The sequence below is a fragment of the Accipiter gentilis genome, chromosome 12, assembly GCF_929443795.1.
Source record: "Accipiter gentilis chromosome 12, bAccGen1.1, whole genome shotgun sequence".
Classification (NCBI taxonomy): Eukaryota; Metazoa; Chordata; class Aves; order Accipitriformes; family Accipitridae; genus Astur; species Astur gentilis.
The window spans coordinates 13,092,744-13,106,018 of record NC_064891.1 but is presented as its reverse complement, the minus strand read 5'-3'; the positions used below and the strand labels follow the sequence as shown (position 1 = coordinate 13,106,018).

At 37.3% G+C, this 13,275-nt stretch overlaps 1 protein-coding gene across 17 annotated transcripts in view; it reads right to left on the bottom strand.

Moving 5' to 3' along the window:
- Nucleotides 1-13,275, bottom strand: part of BLTP1 (bridge-like lipid transfer protein family member 1) — a 127,065-nt gene that overhangs the window by 48,395 nt on the left and 65,395 nt on the right. For 12 of the 17 annotated variants that reach the window (XM_049815140.1, XM_049815142.1, XM_049815144.1 and 9 more), the window contains 10 exons: nucleotides 12,784-12,936; nucleotides 11,273-11,513; nucleotides 9,751-9,899; nucleotides 7,642-7,861; nucleotides 6,521-6,679; nucleotides 4,652-4,842; nucleotides 3,933-4,108; nucleotides 2,588-3,294; nucleotides 1,024-1,263; nucleotides 484-577 (listed from right to left, as the gene is read on the bottom strand). In XM_049815140.1, the coding sequence (XP_049671097.1) occupies nucleotides 484-577; nucleotides 1,024-1,263; nucleotides 2,588-3,294; nucleotides 3,933-4,108; nucleotides 4,652-4,842; nucleotides 6,521-6,679; nucleotides 7,642-7,861; nucleotides 9,751-9,899; nucleotides 11,273-11,513; nucleotides 12,784-12,936 (2,330 nt within the window). The remainder of the gene's footprint in view (nucleotides 1-483; nucleotides 578-1,023; nucleotides 1,264-2,587; nucleotides 3,295-3,932; nucleotides 4,109-4,651; nucleotides 4,843-6,520; nucleotides 6,680-7,641; nucleotides 7,862-9,750; nucleotides 9,900-11,272; nucleotides 11,514-12,783; nucleotides 12,937-13,275) is intronic. The other 5 variants (XM_049815145.1, XM_049815147.1, XM_049815154.1 and 2 more) reach the window with 2 other exon arrangements.

The window sequence follows — 13,275 nt, the reverse complement described above, 5'->3', positions numbered from 1 at the left end:
GATTACATGAAGTGTAATTTCTTTCTTTTTACAAGAGTACCTGTCACCCACGATTTTTCAGTCAGGTCACTTACCCATTTATACTGTGATCCTGCATCAGTTCTGAACTTACTAATATCTTTTACTAGAAATAGAAAGAAGTAGGACTATTCATATTCAGGTAACTGTCTCTAAGCCTTGTGTGCTTGGGTGCCCTAGACTGAAATCTACCAGTACATTCACCGTATTCCTTCTCAGCTTACTCAGATACACCTTTCATAGAAAAGCCTCCTGTCAATGGGCACATGCAGTTAGCTTTATAAGTCAAACTCAAGCCCAATTCTGCAACAGCTGCACAGTCGCCACCAAACTCTACGACTTCACAGATTCTAAAGACATATCATCGATGCTTTCTCCATATTAAGCTACATACCTTTACTGTCACACAACTGATACCACTTCTATGCACTTGAACACTTTTGAATTGTCAGGCTTCATACTTACTGGATATTTGGGGTAATTCCCTCCAGCAGGACGATATTGACACCTCCTATGTGAGCAGTGGCACATGTCTCAGTCATCTTTTGATGTAGTACATCTTTAAGAAAAAAGATACTTAACAGCATTTCATTCAGTAAAATACTTCCAGGTATGCCTACTGCTTTCAAAAATATAGTGCCAGGAAAGTAATTAATACATTACAGTTTTAGTAGTCACCTTAAGTAATATCAAATTTATATTGTGACAAGAAGATAGCTTTTGAAAATGAAAGGAGTGATTATTATCTAAAAGAATTTCCTTCATGGCATTTTTTTAATATCTTGCATCCTTTTAAAATCCTTCAGCATCCTAGTAAGAGTTTTTAAAAGAACTTGTTGAACATTATTATACTATCCACACACAGACATAACATACATCTATTTACAAACAAAACATACTACACATGCACATACGTATATATGCATTGGTATAGTATGCACACACACATAAACATGTAAAGCTGCCATTGAATTCAATTACAGAGTACATTTTAGCTTATCCCACCTTTCATTTTTTCCTTCAGGGTGAAACTGCCATGGATTCTCTTCAGTTCAGATTCCATCGTTAGACCGCCAATGTCTGCCTCCAGGTGGGTTCGGTTCACCATGCCTATTCCAAAGACTATGAGAGTCACATGCTGCGGCTCTGAAGTCACCAGGCTGCGCTTCCTCTGTGTGTCTCTGCCATTATCCTGTTCATTCTCAAACACCACTCTACAAGCAGGCTCAGTTGGGCTTCGAACACCTACAAAAATACAAAGGAGTTATTTAAGGATACTTTCCAAGAAATCCTTGGCATATCTGGTTTGGTTTTGAAACCAAGGATCACGTATCTTGCACATCAAGTGAACTCTTCAGGCAAAATTATCTGTGTCTTGCTTATTCCACTCTAACAACACTGCAACTGAACCAAATCCAAGAGACAATGGGGACAATAACGAGTGATGTGATTTCATTATTATTCATAGATATATTATGTACATCATATAAATATTCATATTTATGTGATTTTATTGTTATACAACAAAAATACTCTGACAGTTTCCAATTGTCCTGTTTGGTTTTGATCATTTCACAGCCAAAGGTTCTTATAATTTAATTTTGGATAAACAAGTTTTCCTTCTCAACACTCAGAGCATAAAAACAATGTAAGAAAATTTACATTTGTGCAGATATCATAGCGGTGGGTATGATATTCTGTGCATGAAAGATACTGCCCTCTGTTTAACAGAAGCTCTCATTTGACACTTTCTCAGTTTTTCATTCTTTAGTTAAAAGGAGTCCAATGAAAATATGCCTAACAAGTAACTGTACCATCCCCTGCATATTTACAACAACCTATGTTCCCCAACAAAAAGAATGATGCTAAGTCAGCTCTCAAATTTACTCTGCTGTACTAAAATACATTAGAAAGAAAGAGAAATGATCACCCCAGATCTCAGAGCTTTGGGTGAAATTATGGCCCAAACACCTGTAAACTTTGCTGGACTTCACCAAAATCAGTATTTCACCTTTTCTTCTCTCAAACCTAGGTTCACAGATTATTTTTTTACTCCGTCATTTCCAGGGCAGAAATTATCTCTCTCAGGATGGCTTATGTATGTGCTTGCATATTTTCACAGAACGATAATATACAGCATTTCCATTAGCCACTTGAAAACAAAGTAGCACCTATGGAGGAATAAACTCAATCCACTCCATACACAATGAACCAGAAAAGTTAACTTTTTAACACAGTCCCACATCCAGCGCAAATCCAGATTAACAGAGCTGCACAAAAATATCAAGGGACTGAATTTAAAGCCAATCAATTAACACATATCTGACTAAGTCTAGGACTGAAAGAATCAAAGTATACTATAAAGCCAGAAAAAGAACTTGTTTCTTTTTTATACCATCTCAGTGAACGCCTTACAAGCTCCCCCCCCCCAATCCTCACCACTTGCCCCTCCGATCCAAGTTAGATGGGGTGGGCAACTTTCAAAAACCACCTTATGATCAAGCTTCAGAAGGATACACTTGAGCAAAAGCACACACTGTCAATTATTTGGATTCATGAACTAGTTTACCTGTTGGCCCGAAAGTTTCAGAAGACTTTTCTAAAATCCCAGTTGGATCAGAAATAAGTGAATAGAAGTTCAATAGTTTATACATATTTTGCCAGCACTCAGCAGAAGGTTCACTCTGTTCCGACACGGTAATAGAGTCAGAGTCATCCATATGAATAGTCATGTGGTCAACTACATCTTTTGAACCTTTCCTGGACACTTTAGAAGTTCTTCTTTCTGACCTCCCCAAGGAATTCTTGTTTCGAGACTCTTTTTTATTGTTCTCATTGTTTGTTCGTTTGTTCTTTGTATTGTTCACTCTGTTACCTCCATTAAGACTTCCTCGAGAGCTTCGGCTGAAGTCAGAAGAGCGGAAGTCTCTGTGTTTGCGGGTTTTAAAAGTAGGTGTTGGAGAGGCTGATCCAGCTGTGTATCTGCTAAGTTTGATGTCCGTCTGCGTGGCTTTGATATCATCAATCATTGTACTGAACTGATGAATGAGACGAACCAGTGCCATATCTACATGCTGGCTTATGGACTGGCAAGAAATTGTAAAATTACAGTGAAAAGTATTGTAATAGCGTTTATTCAAGTCATGAAAAGAAAGGGCATTGGTGGAGTTATGAGGTGTGCACATGGATTTCTCCATTACAACAGCACTAATACTGAAAGTTTCTAACATCAAAGCTGGTTTGAATTCAAGAGGAGGAAGATTGACAGCTCCTTGCCTACGGAAAGAAAAGATACAAGTTACTACTTTTTTTTTTTTTTAATGGGAATCAAATACTTTTTTACACCATGGTACAGCTGGTTTATTGAACCTAACCTTTTATTTCCCTTAGGATATCACCTTCTTACCATAGTTCTAAATATAAAAAATGATATTCTATACTTTCATACTGCATGCTACTAACACAGTAATCATTCAGTTCTGTGAAAACTTATTTTGGCATGCAGTATTTCCATCACAACCTAAAGCTTTGCCCAAAATAGGCAGGGGGAGCAGGGGGGGAAATTCAGCATTTACACCAAGAAGTAACAACCTCATTTACAGGAATAATTACAAAACAGCATTTAAGAGCCTCTCAAATCTCCCTCACTATTATTCCCACCAGCTCTCCCTTCCCCAGTCTTCAATTTTCAAATGTAGCCGAGATTCAAATTCTTAAAATTTCCAAACCATTCCATAGGAAGATTTAAAAAAAAAATAAAAAATTCTAACAGGAAGATAAAACATATAAGATTAAAAGAATAAAGGACTACTACTTATTCTATGGAAGTGCTTTGGAATTCTATGTCTTCACATGAAAAACTTAGTTTCTGTTCCTTAACCAATATACATATTTTCCAATGTCTCACAACATACCTTCGAGCTCGCTTGCTTTTTCTTTCCTTTGCTGTATCTGAATCAACAATATCTGCCCTTAGGCAGTCCAAAGTTCCTGAGAATGAAAGGTACTCTCCAAAGTACATTCTGTAGCAGAGTGGCATTGCATCCTGAGACTGAATTCCTGTGTAACTTAGAAGAGGTTTGAAAACAACCTACAAAACAAAACCCACTGACTTACTACCTATTGTCTAGGTTATTCCTATATTCTTGCTCTGCCATTTGTTGATCTACAATATTTACAATGTCAGCTACATAGTACAGAACATTTTTAAGTTTTATTGACAGTGCTGTAAAACAGAAAGAAGCAGGACAAAAAGGAGAAGCTTTGTGGACTTTTTGAGTAAAAAGATTGATTACACAGCAAGCTAGCATTAAATGCTTAGCTATGGGAGCAAAGTTTCTGCATGTTCCCCTCAGTAAAAAGTACTCTGGAGAACTAGGTTAATCTCATAAATGCTCCAATATGTTCTTTAAAATTATAAAACAATGGTCTATTAATTACCATTCATAAAGTTTATTATGGGACATCTCAGAGGTTTCTTGAGCCTTTCATCTTTGCATAGAAATGCACAAGAAACATGTACAAAACCAGGATGACGTTCATCGTTGTAAGGTTGTCGTGGTTTTGGGCTTTTTAAAGTAATAACTAGTTTTTCCCTACAGAACTCCAAAATACATCAGCAAACCACACCTACCTGTGCATCTGCTAGCTGGACAGCAGGAAACCCCTGGTTACCCTCTTCTACACCTGCAATGTCATCCTGACTGGTGCTGTGCTGTGAGTGTGTGCCATCCAGGGTGTTCTGGTCACTAGACAAAACTGTGTTGAAGTCTGAAGCAGAGGGTATAGTAGGAAGATTGGGTGCCACACCTGAAAAATAAATACCTATGGAACACTAACACCACAGCAAATTTTAACACCACCAACTCTGCTAGTTCAGCAAGATTATATAGAAAGGAACACATGCCATACACAAAATCAGAGCCCTAGTCAGGTCTATAACCTCACAAAAGTGGCATTCAGGATAAAGAAACAGTCTGATATTGCTGAAACAGGTAACAGAGGTAGTCCAACTCATATTTGGAAAGCACAAAAATACCTCCTCCTTTTTGCCTTCCTTCACAAGGCTTTTTGTCTGTATTGCATTCTACAGGGCACTTAGCTCCTCTTTAAACTGAAATAATAGGTAGCTATATTGAGCTATATACTGAGTAGCCTATACCATCAACAAAAAGAAAGATTATCCACAGTTGCAGATACTTTTAGCTTTCCATGTGCTATAAGCTTTTGGGTTTTGGTAGTCCCAATGCAAGATCCACTAATTAGATCGCTATAGATTAGTCTCTAGCCAAATACGCTCTTCATAAAAATGACTATGGACAGCCACTTCCCTGCAGTTGGCCTAGTCACGAACAATCAGACTTGCAGCACAAGGACAGAGCGATGCTGAATCATCTGCATCTTGAGAATGGACTGGACTCAACCTCCATGACACAGAGTTGCTCTGCCAATATAAATTAATCCTGATTCTTCAAAACTCAAGTACTTAGAGGGCCACAACTACACGCCTCCACAGAAAAATGGTTTGGATAGATCTGTGTCCAAGTTAAAAATCACTAAGCCTTAGTTTCAGGAAAGTGAGTTTGTGAACAAACTGTCATGGTTTCAGTAGGAAAAACCACAGCTTTTTCTGGAGATAAAAAAACCCAAACAAAAACAAAAAACAAAAGCTATACTTCTACCCTATGATTCTTTCTGCAGGGAAACACATTCCAGTTTACAGGAACCGCACTAGTTAAGCAATATGTACAACACAAAGATGTTTCGTAGGATCAGACTATTTGTTAAATATTAAAAACAAATTAAAGCTTATTATTGTCCAAGATTAATATATTACAGTTGAAAGACTGTTAATAGAAAAAAACATTCTAATTTAGTGTTAGTAAAAAGAAAATTAAGATACACACATCTGAGGATTATGAATGATGAAAGGCTTACAAGAATAATAAATAAGCTGCAATAAGTTGTGTCACGTTTCTTTAATACACTTAAGACTTTCAGTAATGTGTATTTTCTTTTCTCCATTCCCTTATGCCAGTGGATAACTTCCCATTGCTGAAGAAGAATGTTACTCTCAAAATAGATGTTTATGTTTAGTCTCAAAATTGAACTGAGAAAGAGCAAGAATTCCAATGTACAAAATCTTTATTACAAAAACAGCATATGCAAGTTAGATTAAAAACAACCAAAAAAATCCAAGGAGCTCTGCAACTGAGGATAATTTTATGGCTTAGCTTTTGGCAGCTACACATGGTTTCAGAAGCTACATTTACAGTTCCAAATGTAAGAAAAAGCTATGGCTTTGGAAGCGGGGTGAAGGAAATGGAAACAGTTTTGCTTAAATCACATTTGTTCATTTTCCAGTTTGCTGAGAAGTCCCACAAGTAGTATTTATGCCTGTTGAACTTGCGTCACTTGCTCAATTACTTTCAGAAAGAACATGGTAAACCCAGGAACAGCAAACCCAGAATCAACTCTTAAATTCAGCTGTAATTAGCAATACCTGTTGGAAGACTATTGTGTCCAGATTTGGTGGCCGGACTTTCTTGTACTACGCTTCCTCTGTTGCCCACAGCATTTGACATCCAGTTATAGAAACTCACAGAAGATGGTTCAGAGAGCAAAGGATGTTCAGATAACATGTCTGTGGCCACAGTATTTCCTATACAGATAAATCAGAAGCTTTAGCATTTGTTTTATCAAACACAGCAAAAACCAGGAATGCAGCATAATTTTACTGACAATACCTATTCACTATAAAAGTAAGCCTAATCCTCAAGGTTTACTCCACTAGATTATGTGCCAAGCAGCACTACAGATTCTACCACAGAAGTTATACTATAACACTAACGGATGTTGCACTACAAGTGTCTTTGCATTTGTTCATCTCTACCATTAATTAGAGAAAGAGAGTCATTAAGAAACCAAAATACCTTTTCTTCTGAATAGTATTTCATGCCCTGACAGCAAAGGAGAGAGGTTTTAGAGAAAACACAGTAGCAAACTTCTTTGTTTTTCTTTATATAAATTATAACAATGCACTCTGAACAATAATATCGGACAAAAATATCAATATATGTATTTCAAACTTCCGTAAAACACATTTGTTCAAAAGACCATTATTAAAAATCTGCAAATTATTGTACACAAACTAAATTACTGGAACATTAGTTTTAGTCCACTTCTTGAGCTACTTACAAGGTCAAGAAAAAAATGACAAATACAGAATGATCGCTTCCTTATTCATTCAAAAAGACTCACTTAAGTAACTATGGATTATACTCAAAAAGTAGTAAGGCTAAGTAAAAGGAAAGGATTTTATTTATTTTGTTAGTTGTCATTTCTTTTCCCAATCTGATGTACTCACTGTTTGCTTCCAGGAAAAATGGTGCAGCAGTGTCTAGGAACTGCTGTTAAACTATGGGGGTTTTGTTTTTGTTTCCTTTGGTTTGGGTTTTTTGGGGGTTTGTTTTTTTTTGGTTTGTTTTTTTTTGGCAGGGCGGGGGGGGGAGATCTTAAACAGAAATGATAACTCATAGTTGAAATACAGCACCTTTTCTGAATCATTAAAATAAAATCAATCCTCTCTTCCCCTCCCTTTAGCTTACTTATGCTACATCTTACCTGTTCTTGTTAAAGAACTACTTTTAACTGCAGTTGTACTTCTTTGAGGAGTCCCTTCCAAAAGATTATGCAGACTAGGAAAACTCCCAGTTAGATAGCTAAGCAGACTCTCTTTTCTTGGACTTTCTTTGACTGCCATTCCAGAACGGCCAACATGCACTGGTGAATCCGTAGCTGTATCTCCACTAGTGTAACTTAAGGAATGATATGGATGTATACCCTTGTAGAGAAAACAAAGAAACTAATGAAGCACTGTGTAAACTGCAAAAAAGTAGAAACATTTGGTCTGAATACGAGATCAGAACAAAATAAATACAAAATTCTCATTCCTGCAAACTTTTGGACAAGTAGCACTTTATTTGGGGCAGGTTATATGCCATACAAGCATTGTGCATAAAGTTGCTATTGAATTCTCAAGTATTAAAATAATTTTATGTGTAAAAACAGTTTAAAAAGCCAAAGAAGTAACAAATGGAACTGCAGATGTGTAGAATTCACCTAAAGCAAGTTTGCAGAAGGAACAATGTATGCCACTGAATATAAGGCTCATTTTTATTTGGTCTTCATCTGAAGACCAAATCCCTTCTATCCCTAATATAATGATAAGCACAGCCTCTGGAAAAGGTGAAGAACAGAAGCTGGGGGCTTCTGGCACCAAGAGGAAGGCTCCTGGTCCACCTAAAGGCTTAAAACTAATAAATAGGTTCTTGGCCCTCAAAATTGAAGAAGAGCCAGAAGTACTTTCAAGCAAAGCATCTGGGCCATTTAACCCTAAACCATGCAAGAGCACCAGGAGGGAGCAGTAAGTGGTACTAGTGGGTGACTACCTGCTAGAGGGAACAAACACACCAGTATATGCTGGGCTCTGACCATCTGGAAAACAGCTTTGTAGAAAAGGACCTGGGGGTCCTAGTGGACACCAAGTTGAACGTGAGGCAGCAATGTGCCCTTTCTGGGCTGCACTAGGCAGTAAGCCGCCAGCAAGGCACAGGAGGCGATTCTACGCCCCTACTCGGTGCTGGTGAGGCCACGCTTGGAGTATTGTGCCCAGTTATGAGCTCCCCAGTACAAGAGGGAAACACTGAAGAGAGTCCAACGAAGGGCCACTAAGATGACTAAGGGACTGGGGCATCTCTCATATGAGGAAGGGTTGAGAGAGCTGGGACTGTTCAGACTAGGGAAGAGAAGGCTTGGGGGGGATCCTGTTAATGTATGTAAATACCTGAAGGGAGGATGCAAAGGCAACGGAGCCCTTCTCAGTGGTGCCCAGTGACAGGACAAGAGGCAATGGCCACAAACTGAAACATAGGAATTTCCTCCTGAACATCAGGAAACACTTTTTTATTCTGAGGGTGACTGAGCACTGTCACAGGTTACGGACTCTCCATCCTTGGAGATATTCAAAAGGCATCTGGACATAACCCTGGGCAACTAGCTCTAAGTGACCCTGCTTGAGCAGGGGGGTTGGAGAAGACGACCTACAGAGGTGCCTTTCAATCTCAATCATTCTGTGAAAAAACACAGCTGAAAAGGAATCGGTACAAGCCACCAAGCTGCTTGACTTACATAAAGAAGACAAAAAATTACTTTAAAACAAACAAACAAACAAAAAAACCCCAACCCACAAACCCCACAAACAGTCACAGACTGTTTCTGTTCAGAAAGTAAAGATAAAACCAGATTTTTGCAGTTTTCTGAACAGCTTGTGGAATAAAATAACCACACTAATTCTACTACAAGTTATAGAAGAGCTTTGTCCATCTTAGATTTTGTATAATGAGAGTTAAATCCTCATTTCTGCTTCCATAAAAGATGAAAAGCCATAAAAGTTAATGCACCTCCTTAAATTATGCACATATATATATATAGTTTTTAAGCGTGCCTCTGAAGTTAATTGGCAAGAAAACCAATAAAGAACAGATGTAGAATATAGGCCAACTAATCGAGCATCACTTTTAAAAGGCAAGGAGCATACCTTCCACGTGTTACAGTTACAGTTAGTTATAGTTACTTTTTAGACAAGTATTTATTGATTTGCAGCCTACAGAATTGCTTCTAAAGAGGCCAGCTACAAATCACTTTCCCTCATGCACGGTGCTAGAAACTTACCTTTATTTTCAGAACAGAATCACTGTGAGTGTGAGTCTTGGATAATTTCCTCATGATCTCAGCACCAGTTACAGGCCCAGAAGAGCCACCAGCAGGTGGAGGGCGATTAGCTGTTCCTTCTAGGAGCATTGTGTGCTCACTGACAGTAGCTGGAACCAAGCAAACAATTTTGCTCATTTGTGTATATATAGATATATGGGGAACCAAGATTATCTATTATTGGGTACATTTATTCACAAGAAGTCACAAGCTTCCAAATTCTGACACGGAACTACACACAGCTGTCTAGGGAATTTTAAGACAAATAAGAAAACCTCAAACATGGGCCTACTGGATTTTGTTTAATAATCCAAGTACAAATCTTTGTCCTTCTCATGTCATACAACTGTTGCTCTGTGCTACAGATCCAAAAGAAAGTTGCCAAATTTCACTTCCTTTTGCTGACTCTGGCATGGCTGTTCATTTTTTTAATTAAGATGCTTACATTGGCATAAATTCCATCTATAAGTAAATGTATACAAGGCAGCAAAATTGCCGCTTCCAAAATTCTTGGTGAAAAATAGAATAATGTACACAGAGGGGAAAAAAATTAAAATACTTCACTGGTTCTTATCGTCTGTTGCTGCTCAACCAAAGGAGATATTTTAGAGGAGGGGGCAAAAATTTCCATCATACTGTATGATTACATACAAGTTTCACACACAAACATCTTTGGGTTTCCTCTCTTTACGCTGATAACTGTTGCCTGGCTTTTATCTAAAAGCAGATTCTCCTCCTGGTTTTTTAAAATGATTTTTCCCTCAATGTTCTGTAATTGTTACTTGAGAAAACATAAACGTTGTACTCCTGAGAACAGTAGCACTGTGCATAGATGCTACAAACACAAGATTACTAAGTCAACTGAAGACAGCAAAAAAGAGTACTGCAACAACATGTATTTATTTATGGCCTTCCTTTCTGTGGTTCTTACTTAAGTCAGCTCTGTACCAAGTACAAAGCTAAATCAGTAACTTATGTGAACTTGGCAATGTGTAAGCTGGCAACAGAAGTCTAACAGATACAAAAGATACAAAGCAGTAAAAATGGGGGGGGGGGGGGGGAAACAAAAATATGTCTTCACAAAGAACAAATAAGAAGGTAGGTTTGAAGCTGTTCCTGGGAGAGTTCATAGAATTGCATGTTACAATTCTTAACTAAGGTCAGAAGCTGCACAACAAATTCCTAATTCCAAGCTAGGAAATAATTAAGTTGATATATTTTGTGCAGTAAATAAGAAAACTAAGCATGTGAAGAGAGAGAGGTCTCCTGGTTTGTTTTTCCCCAAACAAGTAATAATTATTATAACACTATAATTGTCAGCAGCAGCTTCAAAATGAAGATGAATCTAGTAAAAGAAGCCTGATGGCTCTAAAGATGATGACTATAATGTATTCAAGCATTAAAACTAAAGAAGATATAAATGCTCCAAGAGGACCTACTTGTCCCCATGAATTTTTATGGAGACAGAAAAACACAAAAATACCTGCATCAAATTCAAACTCTGCTCCATCAGCACTTGTGTCACTCTGAAGACCCCCTCCGTTGTCCAATCCAAGTCCATCCTCATGCTCATAGCAGGCATTTGTCTGCAATTTCACTGGCTGAGTCGGTCTGTGTAAGCTGACTCCTTTAAAGGCTGGGGTCACCACAATGAACTTCATCCATTGCCTTGCTAAGGCAACTAGACCTTTCTTTAAGGTCACTAAGGCAGGAAGGCCATCACTCTTAAAAAAAAAAAAAATAAAATAAAATGCTGTGATACGCATTTTTAAGTAAACCGGGGGGTGGGGTGGGGGGGGGTGGGGAAAGTCAGAACTCCCTTAAATCTTTGCGCTTAAGAGACTTACAACAGAAACATGCTGGTACCACACAACATCCACTCGGATATAAGAAGCCATAGTGCTAACAGATAAAAACTACAGCTTCACTGAACACAGCGAAAACATTCAACTACATGACCTGAGGATCTAGCCCAAGGGGCCAAAAATAAACAACAGGAAACAGGTTTATTAAATATGAAATTAAAAGTACGTAAGTAATTATAAGGCCGTGAACTATGGACTAAAATTCACAATAGCACTAGATTGACTGTAGAAACAGAACTGAGATTAAAAGATGAAGGGCTTTCCATTGTTGGTAAACAGTATTTTAAAAACATAAATTTGAGGTAAAAAATAAGAATTGTTTTGATTATATCACTGAATTGTGCTAAAGAAAAAAATGCTTCTTATTTTAACCACAAATCAAACAGTGCTATTTCTGCCACAAATTGTGCTATTTCTGATCACTAGGCTCTCAGCTGAGTATGTTGAAAAACACAGTGTTTAAATCTGACAGCTGTGGAATTGGATTATGAAAATGACACAAAATCAGGAAAAACACTCCTCCTTATGCCTGATATGTTTGTTCAAACAATTATTTACCACTACAATCCAGAGATTTACATTCTTAAGCCACCAAGAAAAAGATTAGATTCTTAAGCCTTAGATTTTCTACAATTCTAGCTCTTTTCTTAAACTGTCTGCATTATCCAAGTATTTCTAAAAGACATTAAAATTAGTTCTGAGAAGACAGTTTGGAATAAGCTAATCAGTGTATGCTCTTGCCTTAATAATTGAGATTTATTCAATTGTAAAACTACAGATGCAAATTTTTACTACTTTGCTGTTATCCTTAAGAAAAACGATATCTGAGAAAACGGCCATTAACAATTTTAAAGACATGCCTTCCTGGTTTATGATTTCTCATGTATTTACTATAAAATAACTTGATAAAAATTATGCATATACACAGACCACAACAAAACCAGCAGACCTGAATGAAAAAGAAATGAGAGAAGCCATATCTACTTATTAATTTAAGGATATATATGAATTTAGGTTATATTTTCTTGTTTGTTAACTTTCCTCAAACCGTTACCTAATTTAAGACCTTAGAACTGGTACAACTGAAACTAACGCACTGAGTTATTTCCATTTTTATAGGGTAACTCACCATGGTGGCATCCTCAATAATGGAGTAATTTGCTTGGTGAAGGTAATGGTGCAATATATTACACAGTAAACAAGAAGGATTTTCTTGCAAGAAGCGAGCCACTTTTGTAAGCCTGTTGTACTTGCTTCTCAGAGGAAAGTGCATACTTTTATTCTAGATTAAAATGTAACAATTTTTCACATATGAACATACTTGCAAACAGAACATGCGCACAAACTACAAGATTTTACCTATGATATCACAAACTTCTAGCCCCATTTTGAACTTCTGCAACAAAGACTTGCCACATGGGTACCTGCCTTATTTTAAACAGTGTATGTGAAAAATCATACTTGATGCTTATTTATTTATATGAAGCTATAAAACAGAAGGCTGGATTCAAATTGCAGACTTTGTAAAGTTACTTCTGGACCAATAGTCATATATGCGCAGCTAGCTGAGATTTTCAAAGAAACTGTTTATTTCCAGTTAAAGAAAAACCAGGCGCTTTTC